This window comes from Geotrypetes seraphini, chromosome 7, assembly GCF_902459505.1.
Source record: "Geotrypetes seraphini chromosome 7, aGeoSer1.1, whole genome shotgun sequence".
NCBI classification, from domain to species: domain Eukaryota; kingdom Metazoa; phylum Chordata; class Amphibia; order Gymnophiona; family Dermophiidae; genus Geotrypetes; species Geotrypetes seraphini.
Window position 1 is genome coordinate 179181811 of NC_047090.1, and position 20866 is coordinate 179202676.

Below are 20866 nucleotides of genomic sequence, written 5' to 3' on the forward strand. Positions count from 1 at the left end.
GTTTTGGACACAAGGCATGAACTTGGGAGAGAGGAAGGGAGGGAAAGGGATGCTGAGGTGGGGAAGGGAATGGGTTTTTGGACACAGAAGGCATGGACTTGGGAGAGAGGAAGGGAGGGAAAGAGATGCTGAGGTGGGGGAGGGAATGTATTTTTGGACACAGAAGGCATGGACTTGGGAGTGAGGAAGGGAGGGAAAGAGATGGTTGTGTGCATGAGGAATAGAAGAAAGGAGAATTTTTGGTCATAGGGAGGGAGTGAGGTACAGATAGTGGCAAACCAAGGTGGGGGAGGGGGGGGCGGTCCGCCCCGCCCCGAGTTTACGACCCAAGGGGGTGCATAGCTGGCCACCCTCCAGTGTTCTCTCTAGGCCGGCAAACTGCGGCTCTATAGCCACTTGAGTGCCACCGCCGCCATCGGAACAGGCCGGCGCCAAGTTCTCCCTGCTTTTCCCTGTGGGGCTGACCAACTCTCGCCACTCGCGTCAATTCTGACGTCGGAGAGGACGTTCTGGACCAGCCAATTGCTGCCTGGCTGACCTAGAACGTCCTCTCCGACGTTAGAATTGACGTCGGGTGGCGAGAATTGGTCGGCCGCGTGGGGAAGCGAAGCAGGGCGAACTCGGCGCCGACCTGTTCCCGATGGCGGCAGTAGCAGCCTATTCCCCAGTGGCGGTGGCAGCATTTTCCCAATGGTGGTGGCATAGGGGAGGGCAGGGAGAAAGAAAGAAAGGGGGGGCAGGGTGAAACAAAGAAAAATGGGGCACGGAGAGAGAGAGAAAGACAGACATACAGAACGAAAGAGGGTGTGGAGAGAGAAAGAAAGAAGGGAGTAGGGTGAGAGAGAAAACCAGACATACAGAAAGAAAGGGGGTATGGAGAGAGAGAAAAAGAAAGAAGGGGCAGGGTGAAACAAAGAAAAAGTTTGGGGAGGGAATGAGATCTGGAGGAGAGGAAGCATACAGGAGGCTGAAAGAAGGGAAGAAATATTGGATGCACAGTCAGAAGAATAAAGTGCAACCAGAGACTGATGAAATTACCAAAGGTAGGAAAAATGATTTTATTTTCAATTTAGTGATCAAAATGTGTCTGCTTTGAGAATTTATATATGCTGTCTATATTTTGCACTATGGCCCCCTTTTACTAAACCGCAATAGTGTTTTTTAGCGCAGGGAGCCTATGAGCGTTGAGAGCAGCGTGGGGCATTCAGCGCAGTTCCCTGCGCTAAAAACCGCTATAGCGTTTTAGTAAAAAGGGAGGGGAAATATTTGTCTATTTTTGTATAGTTGTTACTGAGGTGACATTGCATAAAGTCATCTGCCTTGACCTCTTTGAAAACCCACGGAATATAAATGATAATTAACATTTTCTCTGCGTACAGCATGCTTTGTGTTTTTAAAATTTTATTGTTGGTAGATCATTTTGACTTGGCCACAAAGGTAAGGGGGAGGGAGGGAGGGTAGCTGCTGAAAGACATCTAGTAATCCTTGCAGGCTTGACTGTGCAGGGAATTATTTTTGTAAAATCATGTTTTGTTATGTGACTGTCATTATTTAGACTCTAATTTCTATGAATGAATAGAATGAAAATGATATAAATTACTTGCTTGTTTTTTTGTGCGTGAGCTGAAGGAAAGTGGAAAGAGAGTGGGCTGAGGACGCTGAAGGGAAATGGGGAAGAGAGAATGGGGAGAAGACGCTGATTTATAAATTGACAATTGTACAGAATATTGTTTCTTTTTTATATTCATCCATAGCTGCATGTTAATGATGTGCTCATATGCACTTATTTATCATCATAACATATACATATCATCATTAACATGCAGCTGTGGATGTGTAAAGACAGGCTGAGGAGGATGGATGGGAAGGAAAGAAGGTGCACATATCAACATATCGTACATTTTTAACATGCATGATGCAGCTATAGGCAAGCTGAGGAGGATGGGATCATACAGATGTGTATGTTCAGATATGCGCTCAGATGTGTAGTTTTTCTGATATATTTATTAAGCTTACAATATTTATAAAAACACATTTAATACTTGTTACAAAAAATATTGTGCAATTGTGATCTACTTCTGGCCTACAAAGAACCTTAACTGAGATTTTACATTTAAAAGTGAATTATAACTACTAGCACTATTATTTATTAGTTATTTATTATGCAGATGTTTGTTAGTTTGTTATTACTTCAGTATTAGACATATGTTAGTTTAGAATAGATAGGTATAGATTAGTTTAGTTTAGGTTAGGTTAGGGCCCTGCTGAAATAGTCTACCTTGACGTGGTTGCAGGCTTACAAATCTTTTGGTCAAAGAGTGCGGCGACAGAGAAAAGTATGTGTGTATTCGGCCCATGGAAGAAGGGGGGTCGGGGGGGGGGGGGAAGGGGTGCGTGGGGGGCCCAATAGGATTGCTCAGTAAGGGACCCAGAAATTTCTGATGGCGGCCCTGCCTTCTCCTATCTGCCTAAATTCCACACCACTGACTATTGTATCATCAATAAAGCTTTTGGGTGTTATCCTGGACAGTAAACTAACATTCTACCAGCAAATCAGTGCAGTTGTTCAAAAAAGCTTCCCTAGGCTTTGCTTAATTCGTTCACTCTCTAAGATTTTCGAGTCCTCTGCTCTGAACGCACCGATACATTCCCTTACATTACCCGATACGTTGGCTTAATGGCAGACTTCAGAGGGTGGTAGTTAACGGTACCCTCTCTAAAATGTCGGAGGTGACTAGCGGAGTGCCACAGGGTTCGGTCCTGGGCCCACTCCTCTTCAACATATTCATTGGGGATCTGACTCAAGGGCTTCAAGGCAAGGTAACCTTATTCGCTGATGACGCCAAACTATGCAATATAGTAAACGGCTATAATCTACAGGATGCTATGGAGCAAGACCTGCGTACTTTAGAAAGTTGGTCCTTGATATGGCAGCTGGGCTTCAAAGCCAAGAAATGTAAGGTCATGCATCTCGGTAACGAAAATCCTTGCAGAACTTATACCCTGAATGGAGAAACTTTAACCAGGACTACAGCAGAACGAGACTTAGGAGTAATCATCAGTGCTGACATGAAAGCAGCCACTGAAGTGGAGAAGGCTTCATCTAAAGCACGGCAGATGATAGGTTGTATCAAGAGAAGCTTCGTCAACAGGAAACCTGAAGTCATGATGCCATTGTACAGAGCCATGGTGAGACCTGTGTGCAATTCTGGAGGCCACATTATCGTAAGGATGTGCTCAGAATTGAGTCGGTTCAGCGGATGGCCACCAGGATGGTCTCGGGGCTAAAGGGTCTCCCGTACGAGGAAAGACTGAGCAAATTGCAGCTCTACACTCTTGAAGAGCGTAGGGAGAGGGGAGACATGATTGAGACATTTAAGTACATCACGGGACGGGTCGAGGTGGAAGATGATATCTTTCTTCTCAGGGGACCCTCGACCACAAGAGGACATCCGCTCAAACTCAGGGGAGGGAAGTTTCATGGAGACTCCAGGAAGTACTTCTTCACGGAGAGAGTGATCGAGCATTGGAACAAGCTTCCAGTGCAGGTGGTCGAGGCACGCAGCATCCCAGACTTCAAGAACAAATGGGATACCCATGTGGGATCCCTACGAGGTCATGCCAAGGGATAGGGTCACTAGGACTTGAATGAGCGGGTCAGTAGAGTGACAGTATAATTACAATTATACTTAAGGGGTCAGAAGACTTAAGAGGGTGGGTAAATAGTGTGGGCAGACTTGATGGGCTATATAGCCCTTATCTGCCGTCATCTTTCTATGTTTCTATGTTTCCCTGGTAATTTCATGCCTGGCTTACTGCAACTCATTATACAAAGGAATAACACAGAAGGAGATCAGGCGTTTACAAATCATACAAAAAAAAATTTTGATCACGTTACACCACTTCTATTAAAAGCACACTGGTTTCCTATACCCCATAGAATAACCTAGAAAAATCAACCAGATTTCCTGAATAATATCTTAATTCCATATACCCCATGCAGAACACTCAGATCGCAGTCACAAAACCTTCTTACTGTTCCCTCACTTTGTATTAATACCACTACACGTTCATCAAATTTCGCAGTTACTGCCCCGACCCTTTGGAATTCATTACCCCCTGAATTACGTGACGAAAGTATTCTAGAAAGATTTAAAGGAATAAAAACATTCCTCTTCATAGATGTGTTTAATCTTTAATACCCCTTCCGCTCAAACGTCAACAGTCATCCTTCTTGCGCTAACTTTCAGATGAGATTCCCTTCCCCCTTTTTGTATTTCCCTTAGATGATTACCTTTACTAATATAAAATGTATTTCCTACCTCCAACCCTATTGTTCCAGTAAGTTCCGTTTGTCTAATGTTTGTTACCCTGTTTAATGATTTTATTATGTAAAACCAATTAGAAGTTCAATAGGCGGTATATCAAAATTTTATTAAACTTGAAACTTGAATTATTTAAATTGAAAAAATACTGGCTTAAGCTATAAAATTATAATTATTATTATATGTTAAATTATTATTAATTATAATTATTTTTAATGTTCTTTTTGCAACTATAATGACAAAAGGCAAGCAAACAAATTACATTAAAGGGAAAAAAATCCAGACTGTTATAGTAAAGGCCTCTGTATAAAGGCTGAAGAGTTCATTGAGGGAATGTGATTCAGAGAGAGATGGGGTACTTTTAATTTGAAACTCAGACAAATGAGTTTTACAAAGCCGCGCTAGGGCCTTATCGCTGGGAATATCACGCGCTAAAATGCCCCGTGTGCTAGCTGCTACCGCCTCCTTTTGAGCAGGAGGTAGATTTTCGGCTAGCGCGCGCTAATCCGGTGTGTGCGCTAAAACCTCTAGCACACCTTCGCACGCTAAATGCTAACATGTCCCTAGGCTAACATGCACGCGTTAGTGATTAGCACGCTAATCAGTTAGCGCACCTTAGTAAAAGAAGGCCTTAGTTCACCAAAACACAAAAACTGAAAATTTACAAGAAATGCTACCTCTTGGAAGGCATTTGTGGGGGGAAAAAATAACATCCAGTTTCAGAGTGATATGTAAAGTGAGAAGATTTGATTAGAATATCTACTGAATGAGCGCAGGGGGATTGCTGTCTAGAATATTGGATTAGGGTATTTTTTGTTCTTTCTTAGGTCCAGAGCCACTGGGGGAGGAGGGGTGGGGGTAGTGGTACATATGTCGAGGTGTACGTTGCATTGTAATTAAGAGACAAGTTACAATTGTATGCTATGCTGTACTTGGATTATTTTCTATTTGATTTTTCAATAAATAAAAATTTAAAAAAAGAGAATATCTACTGAATAATGCATTCCTTCTGCCATTAAGAGACTGCCTTACTGGGCTCAACTATTCCACTAAAGCCTCCATTAAAGGAGATTTTGCAGGTATTAATTACAGTAGGCACTCTATATGGTTTTATTTTTAAAATATAGGAACATTTTACACAGAAAGTTCTGAAAATAAATCATTTTTGAGAGCTCAGTTTTAACAGCTTTTAGTTGCCTGAAAATTTTTTTTACCTGGGTCAAAAAACGTTCAGATTCAAGATCCTAGGATGCATTAAGAAGAAAATGGAAAAATGAAACAAGAAATAGCAAAAGCTTAAGGAAAGATAGGTATGGATTAATGAAACAATATGCATTAAAATGTACTAACAATGTAATCAAACAATATATACATGACATGACTACAACAAAAGCATGACAGAATCAAAATGCTCATGGGGATTGTTAGGAGGATGTAGAGTAACAAACCAGAAATAGCTACAGCATTTCATCTTCTTTTTGTGGGTAAATTCATCAATAAAAACCTCCCTAAACCAAATAAAAACAAAATGGCTACCTGTATATATCTCAGTTAAATCTACAAAGTAGTTCATGGTGGCTAACTAACATAGGGGGAGAGTGTGGCGCAGTGGTTAAAGCGACAGCCTCAGCATCCTGGGGTTGTGGGTTCAAACCCATGCTGCTCCTTGTGACCCTGGCCAAGTCACTTAGGGCCTGATTCTCCAAAGTGCGTCCCGATTTTAAGCAGCTGTAGGCGTCCTACAGCTGTCTAATCAGCCAATCGGGATGCACGTTTTTTTAAAAAAATGCTCCCCAGGCAGGCCGCCTATATTGAAGGCGAGGCCCGCAAGACACCTAGGCCCTGATTCTGTATAGGACGCCCGGGAGAGGCGTCCTATTCAGAATCGGCCTATACTAAACCCCAAGTCTGTAACCGGCATCCATGTTACAGACGCTGGTTAGAGAATCGGGTTAGATTAGACACGGCCCACTACACTTATCGCGGCAAGGGATCTCTCTGCCGCTATAAGTATAGCGGGCCGCGGCCCCCTGACCGATCGCTGGCAGGAGGGTGCCCAAACCCTCCTGCCAGAATATGCCCCCCCGACACTACCGACCGCCCCCCCCCGACACTACCAACTGCCCCCCCCGGACATTACCGATCTCCCTCCCACCCCGACACTACCGATCGCTGGCAGGAGGGTGCCCAATCCCTCCTGCCCGAAGACGCACCCTCCCCCCCCCCTGGCGCTAACAACCCCCAAACCTCCACCCCACCAAACTAACCTTTTCTTAAGGCCAGCCGGTTTTTGCCCGTCCAGCCGGCAGGCCTGCCTCGTCGAAATGAGGCGGGCCCGCCCCTTCCCGGCCCATCCCACTGAAGCCTAAGGCCTGATTGGCCCAGGCTCTAGAAGCCTGGACCAATCAGGCCTTAGGCATAGCGGGTCCGCCCATCCCCACTTAATCTAAAGCCTGATTTATTTATTTATTTACTGATTTGCAATGTTGTGTGATTGATCACATTATTGACAGCTGCTTTGACCAACAACAGCGACTTATGCGGGCTGAACAAGCATGGATTTATAAACTGAACAGCGAGGAACCGAATGGGCTCAATCAAAAACTAGAGTGGAATGTTTTCTTCTGATCGTTTTCTTTTGGTCCTTCTGACTTTTTACTGTTGGATTGTAATGCGGAGTCTGTCAGATATTGTCACTTTTCCCTTTTTGCTTGAAATATAGTAAATTTAAAAATCATTAAAAATGAAAATATTAAAAATGAAAATAATAAAATCAACATATAATAACGTATAAATATAAAAATAAAAATAAAATTACATGACAAACTATCTTCAGCAGTAAGTTTTCTTTTCAGACCGCAATATCCTTTCTTTTTGTCAGTTTCTTTGTCAGTAACTCAGTCAGCATTTTTACAGCACAACCACTTCCGGGGTTTGACGTTATTCCCCGGGAGTTCATAACCTGGTACAGTTATGGTGCAGCCATCTTTTTGATCAGATGAGACGTTACGGTGTCCTGCTTATAAGGTATGTCATAGTGGCTTCGTAAGTAATTCGTGAAGTCTTGCTTAAGTAATTTTCTTTTCTGGCCCTAGTTTTGATCGGACTTTGATACACCCTGAGGCAGCAAGTTAGTGAAACGCTGGCCATTGTCGGTGTACCAATCAACAGAGATAAGTGGAAAGTTTTTTCTTCTATCTACCACGCATAGACAGCCCTGCTTATAGCTTTCTATTTTGGGAGTAAAACGGAGGTTTTTGCCAGTGAGGTTACCACACTACCACCTCTATCCACCATTGTGGTGGTGGGAGGGCTTTTGTCTGAGGCTTTTCCTCCAGTTCAGTTTGAACTTTCTCCTTTGAACTAAAGCAGCTCTGCCTACATTCATAGATGACATTGATTTCTTTTTTGTGAAAGTGTGTTCTATTACACTAGAACAGATGACATGTACATTACATACGCAACAGTCTGTCAATGTTACGAGTGTCTGCATGCATAAGGATACAACCATCCAGACAAGCATCATTCTTTGACTTGATTGGTCCTTGAAAATTAACGACAAGTAATTTTATTTTTATTCAGTAGTTATCCTAACTTGAGCAACAAAGCATTCAAGGCCTTGTTGCTGTGTGAATCTTCTTATCTTTGCAAATTTGGAATATCAGCTTTGACAGAAATTCAATTAAAAAAAGAGAACAACTGCAAATGCATGATGAAATGCATATGTGCTTGTTGATTATTGAGCTGCGTTTTGAGTTAATTTGCACTCAAAAACAAGCACGACCATCACATTGATTAGCAAGTCTATCTACTTTAGTTTCACTTTAAATAAATAACTCTCAAATTTATAATTTTATAATTTCAATTATAATGTGCCATGAAAAACATTTGATCCTTTCAGTGTGCCGGAGCTAAAACAGTTTGAGAGAGGCTGCCATAGAAGCTTCTACTAAGATATACAATGCCTACAAGGCATATTTTCAGCATGCCTGTTGGGGATCAAGACAAACCTTGGGCACCTCACTTTACAAGTGAGCACTGCCAATAAAAACTCTGGAAGGTAAGACAATTTTGTTTTTCACTAGGATGGCAGAATTTTTGTTTAATTTTTTGAAAATATATTATATATGAAATATTTTGCAAGAATCTTGTACACATTCATAGGTGAAATAAATGTATTGTTTTCATTAAAACAATTTCATTGTGTTCTTTTACAGCAGAGGTAGGGAACTCCGGTCCTCGAGAGCCGTATTCCAGTCGGGTTTTCAGGATTTCCCCAAAAGGGTGACTATGATTAAATGAGGAAAATGGTTAAAAAGAAGCTAAAAGGATCAGTTGCAAAGGTTAGGACTATAAACTGGGTGTGGATGTTATTTAAAAAATACCATTGTGGAAGCCCAGACCAAATGTATCCCACTTATCAACAAAGGTGGAAAGAAGAGGAAACAAGAGCTGGCATGGTTAAAAGGTGAAGTGAAAGAGGCTATTAGAGCCAAAAAAAGAAAACCTGTGAGGGAATCCGTGGGACCATTGAAGAATCAAGGAGCAAAAGGGGCATTCAGGGAGGAAAAGGACTTAGCGCAGAGAATGAATGAATTTTTTGCTTTGGTCTTTACAGAAGAAGATGTAAGAGATCTCTAAAACCCAATTGTTAGGATGGTGCAGTTGGACATTAAGGAATAATTATTTTTGATAATAATTTTTAGCATTGACCAAATCAGCACAAAATGATCCCTATGAACAATGAAATCAAATATTTCAATCTTTAGAAAGACATAATTTGGATTGGACTGGAGTGGTATAATAGTTACGGCTGCTGCTTCAGAACCCCGAGGTTGCTCCTTGTGACTGGGCAAGTCACTTAACCCTCCATTGTCCCAGGTACCACAGTTAGAGTATGAATCTGCTGGGACAGATAAGAAAACTACTTAAGAGTACCTGATTACTATTCAATGTATTGTAAACCGCTTTGGGTGAATCTCTTCATAAAATGGCGGTTTTAAGAGTGATAAAGATTAAGAAATCCATGTTCATTACATACATGAACAAGTCTACTATTCTGCAGGATCTCTCTTTAAGCTAGTCATTGCTGATTTAGTCCTATGCACATGACATATGGAACACAAAGAGAACAGTAATCCGATTAAGTATCTAATCAGGATGATCAATGCAGTCAGCAACTGAAAACAAGGATTCTCTCTAGGTCACATCACTTTTAAGCATGAAAGCCTTGAACATTTTACAAATGAACAAACAAATGGGGCATTTTAAAATTAAAAATGTGGATGATGTTTACATGCAGCTGAGATGATCAACTGTTTTAATGCAGAGCAAAATATTCTAAAAGGCAACATTAAAACAGAAGAGATATTCTGCCTATATTGACAGCTCATCTCTTCCAGATTACACTGAAAAGGGGATTGCATATTAAAAGATATTGACATCTATGAAAAACAAGTAGTTTATATTAAACTTTAGGCCTCCTTTTATGAAACTGCGATAGCAGTTTCTACCACAGGGAGCCGCGCTGAATGGCCCGCGCTGCTCTCAACGCTCACTGAGTTCCTATGAGCATCAGTAGCAGCGCGGCTTCCCACGCTAGAAACTACTATCGCAGTTTTGTAAAAGAGGAGGTTAGTTTTGTGCAAGTATAATTTCATTGCCATAATTTCATTGCCTCCATAGCCCCAGGTACATTAGATAGATTGTGAGCCAACCAGGACAGATAGGGAAAAATACTTGAGTACCTGATTGTAAAACCGCTTAGATAACCTTGATAGGCGGTATATAAAATCCTAATAAAAAACTTGAAAAAAAAACAACAAAACTTGAATGTGGAAAGATGACTCCTAGTGGTAGTACCCTAAGACTATTGCTAGGGGACATAAGAACATAAGCATCGCCTCTGCCGAGTCAGACCATAGGTCCATCGTGCCCAGCAGTCCGCTCCCGCGGCGGCCCCCCAGGTCCTTGACTTGTAAGTGACCTTTTACTTAAGACATTTTGTCCTGTATAGTACCCCTCTAACTATACCATTCAATCCCCTTTTCCTTTAGGAACTTGTCCAACCCCTTTTTGAAACCCAAAATCGTACTCTGCTCTACCACCTCCTCTGGAAGCGCATTCCAGGTATCCACCACCCTCTGAGTGAAGAAGAACTTCCTAGCATTTGTTCTGAATCTGTCTCCCTTCAATTTTCTTGAGTGCCCTCTAGTTTTTGTTTCTCCCGCCAGTCTAAAGAATCTGTCCCTCTCTACCTTCTCTATAACTTGGTAACTAATTCATACTACAGCCACTAATACAAACTATGCACAACAGACGAAGATTCAGTGCCCGACAACATGATGCACGACCTACTCCTACTGGAGCGATGGTCTAGGACATGGCAACTCAACTTCAATGCCAAAAAATGCAGTTATGCACCTGGGCAGCCAGAATCCATGCAAGTCTTATACCCTTAATGGCGAGATCCTAGCAAAAACGGTAGCAGAACGAGACTTGGGGGTAATCGTCAGTGAGGACATGAAGTCTGCCAATCAAGTGGAGCAGGCTTCGTCCAAGGCAAGACAAATCATGGGCTGCATACGAAGGGGTTTCGTCAGTCGTAAGGCGGAAGTCATTATGCCATTGTATAGATCCATGGTGAGGCCCCACCTGGAATACTGTGTGCAATTCTGGAGGCCGCATTATCGCAAGGATGTGCTGAGACTGGAGTCAGTGCAAAGAATGGCCACCCGGATGGTCTCGGGACTCAAGGATCTACCATACGAAAAACGGCTTGACAAATTACAGCTATACTCGCTCGAGGAGCGCAGAGAGAGGGGGGACATGATCGAGACGTTCAAGTATCTTACGGGCCGCATCGAGGCGGAGGAAGATATCTTCTTTTTCAAGGGTCCCACGACAACAAGAGGGCATCCGTTGAAAATCAGGGGCGGGAAACTACGAGGTGACACCAGGAAATTGGTTGATCGCTGGAATAGTCTTCCACTACAGGTGATTGAGGCCAGCAGCGTGCCTGATTTTAAGGCCAAATGGGATCGGCACTTGGGATCTCTTCACAGGGCAAAGGTAGGGGAGGGACATTAAGGTGGGCAGACTAGATGGGCCGTGGGCCCTTATCTGCCGTCTATTTCTATGTTTCTATGTTTCTATATTACTTTCCACAAAATAAAACCAACATTAATACCTTAACAATTACTCAGGATAGCCTTCATTAAGGATCCGAGCTTTGCTCTTTTACCTAAAAAAAGAGATTATGTTCTTACCTTGATAATATCTTTTCCAGCAGACAGGCAAGACATTCTAAACTTGTGGGTTATCTCCAAATGGCCACGTGCCATATGCAGAAGGAATTCACTCCAGATTTTTTATGTGACTCTTCTACTTCACTGGGAGCTCTAGTACCACCTGTAGTTAGTACCCAAGCACAAAGAGTTTCAAGGAAAGTACGTGAAGTAGAAACCCCAATGGGAACATTTCCAAAAAGCAACTGTTCTGCTCAACAAAGGAACATGAAAACATCAACTCAAAAACAGCTAACAAAGGCATTAAAGGAGCTCAGGAAAGACCCCTGCATTCACATAAACATATATACAGAAGTCTTCAAAATCCCGAAGGGCTGGCTGGAGAAGCATAAAGACAATGAGACAGTATGCAGGCGCAGGAAGGACAGGGCGGGAGTCTAGAATATCCCACCTATCTACTAGAAAAGATATTATCAAGGTAAGGTAAGAACATAATTTCTTTTTCCAGTGCAATAGGTGAGACACTCTAGACAGGTCCCAAAGATCTAGGGCGGGCTGACTGTGCCGGCCCTCAAGACCTTGGACCCAAAGGCAGAGTCCTGTCTTGCTGCCACATCCACTCGGTAAAATTTAGCAAACATGTGCAAAGTGGACCACATCACTGCCCTGCAAATCTCCTCTGGAGAGACCGCTCTAGCGCCCACGAAGAAGCCACACTTCTCGTATACTGCATTGCCCTTCAGATCTATGCAGTTTAACAAAACTAAAATACTGCTACAATACAGAATGAAATACATTTTCAATCTTTCAAAAATTTCCTAAATAAATAAGTCTTTAATAGTTTCTTAAAATTTTGATATAATGTAGCTATAAATAATAATTGCCAAAAATCAAATATTCAAAGTAACTGATTGAAATGACAGTAGTCGATTATATATTTTATAGCGGTAACCTTTGGGCGATGGAAAATCAAAAAGGGAAGCTATCTGAGTAGAACGTCTATGATGGGAAAAAATAAATTGATCAACTAAATAGGCTGGAGCCATATCAGATATTACTTTGTAACACAAGCAACCAAACTTAAGCTGCACTTTAGCTTCCATAGGGAGCCAAAGCAGCTCCCTGTAATAAGGTGTTATATGGTCTGATTTTTTAAATTTAAAAATCAGACGAATTGCTGTATTCTGTATTAATCGAAGTCGAAACAGGTTTTTTTGGTTGACTGCCAGACGCACAATATTTCAATAGTCTAAGGTACTCAAACAAAAGACTGAACCAATAGTCTAAACCAGTGATTCCCAACCCTGTCCTGGAGGAACACCAGGCCAATCGGGTTTTCAGGCTAGCCCTAATGAATATGCATGAGAGAGATTTGCATATGATGGAAGTGATAGGCATGCAAATTTGCTTCATGCATATTCATTAGGGCTAGCCTGAAAACCCAATTGGCCTGGTGGTCCTCCAGGACAGGGTTGGGAACCACTGGTCTAAACGAGTGACCAAGATGATAAAGGGGATGGAACTCCTCTCGTATGACGAAAGACTAAAACGGTTAGGGCTCTTCAGCTTGAAAAAGAGACGGCTGAGGGAAGATATGATTGAAGTCTACAAAATCCTGAGTGGAGTAGAATGGGTACAAGTGGATCGATTTTTCACTCCATCAAAAATTAGAAAGACTAGGGGACACTCGATGAAGTTACAAGGAATACTTTTAAAACCAATAGGAGGAAAAAAATTTTCACTCAGAGAATAGTTAAGCTCTGGAACGTATTGCCAGAGGTTGTGGTAAAAGTGGCTAGTGTAGCTGGTTTTAAGAAAGGTTTGGACAAATTCCAGAAGAAAAGTCCATAGTCTGTTATTAAGACATGGGGGAAGCCTCTGCTTGCCCTGGATTGGTAGCATGAAATGTTGATACTCTTTGGGTTTTGGCCAGGTACTAGTGACCTGGATTGGCCACAGTGAGAACAGGCTACTGGGCTTGATGGACCACTGGTCTGACCCAGTAAGGCTATTCTGATGTTCTTATGTAAATATGATCTAAACAATCTATGGGCTCCTTTTACAAAGGTGCGATAAGCGTTTTAGCACACATTAACCACGCGCTAAATGCTAACACGTGCATGTTAGTTTATGGACACGTTAGCGCATGCTAAAATGTATAGCGTACCTTAGTAAAACAGGGGGGTAAGTTTCCAAAGAATAAAAAAAGCATTTTTAAGCAATGAATCAACTTGAGTAGTCATAGATAAATTCCTGTCCAAACAGACAGCTAATATTTTGATGGTGGATAGAATGGGATAAGTGATCCTATTTAAAATCACACTATTGTCTTCACAATTATGTGGAGAGGGCTGGAAAAGTTTAGTCTTATCTGGTATATCAACCAAATCTCTTACCTGAAGAAGTCCTTTTTCTGGGAACGTCATCGTTCCTCCAAAACTTACTTGCGTGGATTGAAGACAATGTTTTCTTTTTCTTTTTTTCCAGTTTATGAATTATTTTTAATCTTATTCATTGTTTTGCCACTTGTTTTTGTTTTGTTCTATTTCTATCATTTAAATTTCTCCAGAATTCTTTTGTTCAACGGTTCCTCCTTCTGCATCTATTCCTTTCTCTCCTCTCTTCTACCTTCCAAAGTACTTAGTTCAATACAGTCGTGTTAGAATGTTTATTTTCTTATTTTTCCTCTATCTCTACTTTTCACTTTTTTATTACTCTCTAGGTACTTTAGTTAGATTGTGAGCCTTCGGGACAGTAAGGGAATTTCTAAGTACCTTTCTTACTTATAATTTTAATGTATATTTTCTGTAAACCGCTTAGAACCTAACGGATGTAGCGGTATATAAGAAATAAATTACATTACATTACATATAAGTCTAAGATTTAGATTTACCCCCTTTTTTACTAAAGGTGCGCTAACCGATTAGCGCTCACTAAACGCTAACGCGCCCATAGATTAACATGCATACGTTAGCGATTAGTAAAAGAGGGCCTTAGATTAGATGTGACTGCATCACTATTTGTACCTGCAAGACATCAAAGGGGAGCATCTGCATTTCTCCCCAAAGCTGTCCCAAGAGACGTAAGCTGGCTTTTACCCACCTATGACTGATCACTATTTCCCTCCCTGGTGAAAAATCAGGTAACACCGCTATTGCCATCTGAAAGAAATAATGGCGCTCAGGGAACATTTGTTTCCTAAGTCTGTACCAGACTGCAAGTATTGTTTTCAAAAAGGGATTAGGGAGCCGCACTGTCGCTCGTAATCGCTTCTTAGGCACCCAAGGCAGTTTCCATAGGGAAATTTGAGGTACAAAATGCTGTTCAATATGTATCCAAGGGCGATTTTCATAGGTTACCCACATTGTTATTTCTTGTAACAGTGCTGCCTCGTAGTACAAGCTAGATTTCGGTACCCCCATCCCTCCATCTAACTTTGCCTGATACAACACCTCGTGGCGAACCCTGGGATGCTTCTTCCGCCAAATGTACAGAAAAATTTTGTGAGATATTGGACAGAAGAAATCCTCCAGGAGCGCAATTGGTAATGCCAGAAAAACAAAGCAGTTTAGGTAGAATCATCATTTTGATTGCGAAAATTCGTCCTATCCAGCTAAGGGTCAATAGTGTTGAACGCCATGCTGAGATCCAGCAGCACCAGGACATCATTACCGTGAGTATCCAGCAGTCGTCGATCATGTCGAGAAGGACGGTTTCAGTACTATAGAATTTCCTGAATCCCGACTGTAAGGCAGATAGGGCCCTTTGTTCATTGATGAAGGAGTGTAATTGGTTTAACATTGTTTTTTCCAGGATCTTGGAGAAGAAGGAATTAGGGGTCAGATGCACTAAACAGGATCAGTAAAGATCGTGTGAGTCCACCCCAATATGATTTCTGGCTGATTCTAAAAGAGCTATTGGTGCACTAAAAATTTTGTATGCTAATGATTTGTGCGGAGGGAGGTTCGTCATAATCCCCATCTCTCCAGTTTAGCATGGCAGTATTTTATTAGCCGATTATCAGAATAGCCCTTTTCCAAGTGTCCTGGCAGACTCTGACTTTACAACAAGGTAATAAATTAATTATTAAAGTAGTAGTAAAATGGGCTCATCAATATTTAAAGGAGCACTCTAGGCGATTCTCTATAATTGCCGGGTGATTCCTTAAGCACAATGCTGGCTTTTGACGACCAAAAATTACCTTCTGGCCTGGGGATGCCGGTACTGTGCAAAGTATGTCTCAGGCGTGTGTTTCTGGCTGTGGCTCCTCAAAAGAAAAATACATCATTCACATAAATTATAGTAGTTTTTGGGGAAAAAAAGATCTAAAAAGCACACTTCTTGAGCGCGTGTATAGATGTATCTTATGTGCGCTTGTTGAAAGCTGACGCTTGCACCAATCCCTCCCTTCATCTTCATCCAATAGTGGTGGAACACCTACGATTGATACAATGACTTTGCGTTTGCTGATAGTTCTCCGCCCTTCATATCCACCCATACCATCCTATGATGTGTGCATATCATAATAATAATCAATATAAAAAACTGGAGAAAACCAGACCACATGCACAGACAGCTGGGACTGCACTGTACCCTAAGCCAGTGTTCTTCAACCTTTTTAAACCTATGGACCAGCGGAAATAAAAGAATTATTTTGTGGACTGGCAAACTACTAGGACTGAAATTTTAAAAACCTGTTTCCGCCCCGTCTCCACGAGCTCAGTCCCCGCAACCCATCTGATCCCATCCGCACAAGCCTCAGTTATGATTTTATATTGAATATATTTTATTAAAGTATAAAAAGAAACAATATTCTGTACAATTGTCATTTTATAAATACAAATAATACAGAGCAAGGATCAACAAAACCCCTAGCTCCCCTCCCCTTCACATATATCCTCTCTACTATCAAGAAAACTGAATAAGCCAAATTATTACACAATGCTAAACAGAAATATCATGCTAACTGAATACTGCAGTCACACATGACAGGTATAGTGTTAGGGGAGTGCAACTTGGGCAACTGCCCCCTGGTCAGAGAGAGCCCTAAGCTAGCTGGAAGCTAAAGAAGCACTGCCTGGTCTTTGCAGTCCCCAGTTATGTTTCCTTCTCCCTCCCTCCAAGTCCAGTAGCAGCTGTCTCTTTTTTTCCCCTTGTCCAGCAGCTTCCCAGCCTCCAACAGTGGCTTTCTCCCTTCCCAACAGCTCTCCGTATTTGCCAGTGCAGCGATTCACTAAGGAAGCCTTGGATCCTTTGATGGGTCGCGCTGCCTCTGAGGAAAGAGGAAGTTGCATCATCAGAGGCGGCTGCGACTCAGCAAAAGCCCCAAGGCTGCCTTAGTGAATCACTGCGCTGTCAAGTACTGAGAGCTGCTGGGAGGGGAGAAAGCCACTGTCGGAGGCTCTCCATGATCTCGCTGGCCCTGCGCGGACCGGCAGGAAATTGCAGCTCATTGATCTTGCTGGTCCTGTGCAGACCAGCAGGAATTTTCTGCGGACCAGCACCAGTCCATGGACCGGAGTTGAAGAACAGTGCTCTAAGCCATCCATATCATCTGAAAAAACTCCATACATAAATATTCTACAGATTAAAACTAAATCCCAACAAAACTAAATTCTTCCTAGCCACCCCCAATGACAAAATCAGACACCAAAATTCAAGTGAACGGATCAGCTTTCCCCCTTGAACAAACCTTAAAAATACTGGGAGTCACGCTAGACAAACACCTATCCCTAGAGAAACACACTGATCTTACATTCAGGAAAAGCATCTCAGTACTCTGGAAACTCCGCACCATAAAAAAACACTTTCACGACTCCTCTTTCCGACTGCTGGTACAATCCTCCATTCTCAGCATCCTGGACTACTGCAATATTATCTATTTGGGCTCCACAAAAAAAACCATCAGAAGACTAAAACTAATTCAAAACACCGCTGTCCGCCTTATATTTGGCCTAAATAAATGGGAACACATCACCCCTTTCTATCTCAAACTTCATTGGCTACCGTTTGAATCCAGAGTCATATTCAAGTTTGCTTGCTTCTGCTACAAAACAGTACTCGGTTTATCTCCAACCTACCTCAACCCACATTTCAACCTGAATTACAACACTAAGAACTCCTGCAGAATTCATCTGTTCGCCTTCCCCTCACTAAAACTATGTCACCTCAAAAGGTTCTTCGAAAAAACCTTCGCCTTTCAGGCGGCTAAACTGAACCCATGGCTAGCCCAAATGGTACTCGAGGCCCCCACCTACCTCGACTTCAGAAAGCTACTCAAAACTCACCTATTCCACGTACACAACCCCTGATACCCCGTCCCCCACTACTCCCACCCCCTCTTCAATGCTCTGAAATCCCCTCCCCCCCTCCTTTACTATATTATCCTTTCCCGCTACCCTCAATAACCTATACTTCCCTTCTCCAGCTAACCTTAACGACATCATTCTTTGTCAATTGTTCATTATTGTTTGTGCACTATTTGTAACTCTGATATGTTTATAACTTCGATAAATTGCTGTGAACCGCCTAGAACTCCCTTGGTATGGCGGTATACAAAAATAAAGTTATTATTATTATTATTATTCTGTCTGGCTGTCCATATGAGGCCAGTTTTTCTTCAGTTTTTGTATTGATTATTATTTTCTGTCTTTTTGATTGTTTTACTGGATTAATGTGAATTCCTGCTAAACAAATCAATAGTACATTTTTTGTTTTGGTTAAATTTAGGGCTCTTTTTACAAAGGTGCACTAAGCATTTTAGCGCTCGCTAACCACACACTAAATGCTAATGCGTGCATGTTAGTCTATGGACGCATTAGCAGTTAGCGCGTGCTAAAATGCATAGTGCACCTTAGTAAAACAGGGGGTTAGTGTATACGGCTGTTTCCCCGGCACCTGCACATCTCTTAATGTGGTCTATTCTGTGCACATGCCGATTGCTATCAGCAGGGACTCATCTCATGTAAATTTTTCGACCCTCTGCAAACCTCATTTGCATGCACGGTTTTTCGAGAACAACTTACCTTTTTGAAATCATTACATTTACGGCCGCAACAGCAGCCAATATTGGAGAATCTTCCTCTCTGTTCCTAGAGCAGGGCTTCCAAAACTAGGTCGCACAGGCTGTGTTTGGGTCATGACCCAGCCCAAAAGTACATAGGGATTGTGGAAGTTGCTACAGCCGTGACTATAGGGGTCATTATAAGTCAATGATGGGTAAGCATATGTAAATTTCTTTCATGCATATTCATTGTGGATATCCTGAAAACCTGACTGGCAAGGGGTTACTCCAGGACCGAGTTGCGAAACACTGCATTAGAGCGGTGATGGGTCAAAAGTGCACGAGGACAAAGGCGCGCCGACAACCGAGCACGGACAATTGAATGCAGGGCTTAATCGCGGCGAAGAAAAAACATATTTTAAAGGGCTCTGATGAGGGGTGTGGGGGGATCGCGCTGCCATGTTGGGGGGGCATGGGGGGTGTAACCCCTCACATTATACTGAAAACTTAACTTTTTCCCTAAAAAAACAGGGAAAAAGTTAAGTTTCCAGTATAATGAGGGGGGTTACAACCCCCTAAAACCCCCACAACGCCAGCGTGATCTCTATTAAGTAAAGTGGGGGGGGGGTTTTTCCCCACCAACACCCCTCGTCGGAGCCCTTTAAAATACGGTTTTTCTTCGGTGCGATGAAGTCCTGCGCTCGGTTGTCGGCGCACCTTTGTCCTCGCGCACTTTAGACTATGAACCCCTTAGAGCAGTGGTTCCCGGTTCATAGTCATTCACGTGTGGGACTTTGGCGTGCTGACAAATCGGCGCAAGACCCCAGCGCGCCACCTAAAAAATTACTTTTAAATAGCTCTGACGCGGGGTGTGAGTGAGGAACCCCCCTCCCAGTTTACTTCATACTTTCGCGCTGCCGTGGGGGAGGGTTGGAACCCTCCATTATAGAGTAAACTTAACTTTCTCCCGATTTACATGCCTGTCCCTTTCATTATATGCAAATTTCTCTCATGCATATTCATCAGGGCTATCCCAAAAACCCGACTGGCTAGTGTTCCTCCAGGACAGGGTGGGGAGCCAGTGCCTTAGAGCAGTGGTTCCCAACCCTGTCCTGGAGGACCACCAGGCCAGTCGGGTTTTGGGGATAGCCCTAATGAATATGCACGAGAAAGATTTGCATACAATGGAGGTGACCGGCATGCAAATCTGCCCCATGCATATTCATTAGGGCTATCCCCAAAACCACTGCCTTAGAATGGACATGAACAAAACTGCGCGCGCATTTCAGCACTCAAAAGTTGTTGTGGGGGTTTTTTTCCCCCGTCATCCCCATCCATTGCTGCTACTTCTCCCAGTCCATCTCCCTACCTGATCGAGGGGCGTTTTCTCTAGAATCCGGCCACAGAGTTCAGAACAGAGCTGGAACTTCCTGCGCCTGAAATAACTCCAAGCCTGGAGCAGCGGGTCCATGTCCAGGCCCATCCCCGGCTCTGTACCAGCCCGGGAGGCCGCGGCGCCTTTCTCTCTCTCTCCCTCTCCCCCCTCCCAGAGACCCGGGGCCTGTGGTGTCCTCAGCGCCCAGCAACCCTTCAGCAGGGCCCTGAGGCCGTGAAGTAGCCTCACGCGCTGCCTGCTACAAACACGAGTCCTGTATAGAGAATAAATAAGTAAAGCAGGAATGAGTAAAATCCCGGCGGCAAGCGTCTCCCTGCGAAGAAACCCAATAGCTCGCTTTTTTCATTCGTCTGAAAGCTGTAGCGATGCGCAAGAGAAGCAGGCAGGAATGGAGGCACCAGGACCCCGCCACCGGCCGTTTTCTCCGAGAGCGGGAACGAGGCGGCGGGAGGAGTATTTTTTTTTTTTACCTCAGTGGAAGTGCACGTGCAGGTGGTGGGTTTAGGAGCCGCGGGAAAGGGTTTTGTGGGTAGCGGTGTTTTATTTTGAAACAAACGGATGAACTGTGGACATTTAGATGCGATACAAGCCGTCAGGAGAGGATGTGCTGCGGTGTGTGCTACCCTTGCGGTTTCTAATCGCTTCTGCCCCATGTCCCCGTCTCCCCCCTTTCAGTGTAAAGATTTCCTGTGGTGAAAGTTCACAATTATGGCTTGAGGTTCCCCCCCCCCCCCCCTAAACCAGGGGTAGGCAATTCCGGTCCTCGAGAGCCGGAGCCAGGCCAGGTTTACAGGATCTCCGCAATGAATATGTATGAGATGGATCTGCATGCACTGCTTCCTTGAGATGCAAATCTATCTCATGCATATTTATTGTGGAGATCCTGAAAACCTGA

The 20866-nt window shown here is 43.1% G+C and overlaps 1 protein-coding gene across 3 annotated transcripts in view; it reads right to left on the reverse strand.

The window, feature by feature from the left end:
* Positions 1-20471, reverse strand: part of TTC8 (tetratricopeptide repeat domain 8) — a 120516-nt gene extending 100045 nt beyond the window's left edge. Inside the window, exon 1 of one of the 3 annotated variants that reach the window (XM_033953210.1) lies at positions 20442-20471. Coding sequence is in view for 1 of the 3 variants with exons in the window: in XM_033953209.1 (XP_033809100.1) it covers positions 19945-20058 (114 nt within the window). In the remaining 2 variants the exon portion in view is untranslated. The other 2 variants (XM_033953209.1, XM_033953212.1) reach the window with 2 other exon arrangements.
* Between the last annotated feature and the right edge of the window lie 395 nt (positions 20472-20866).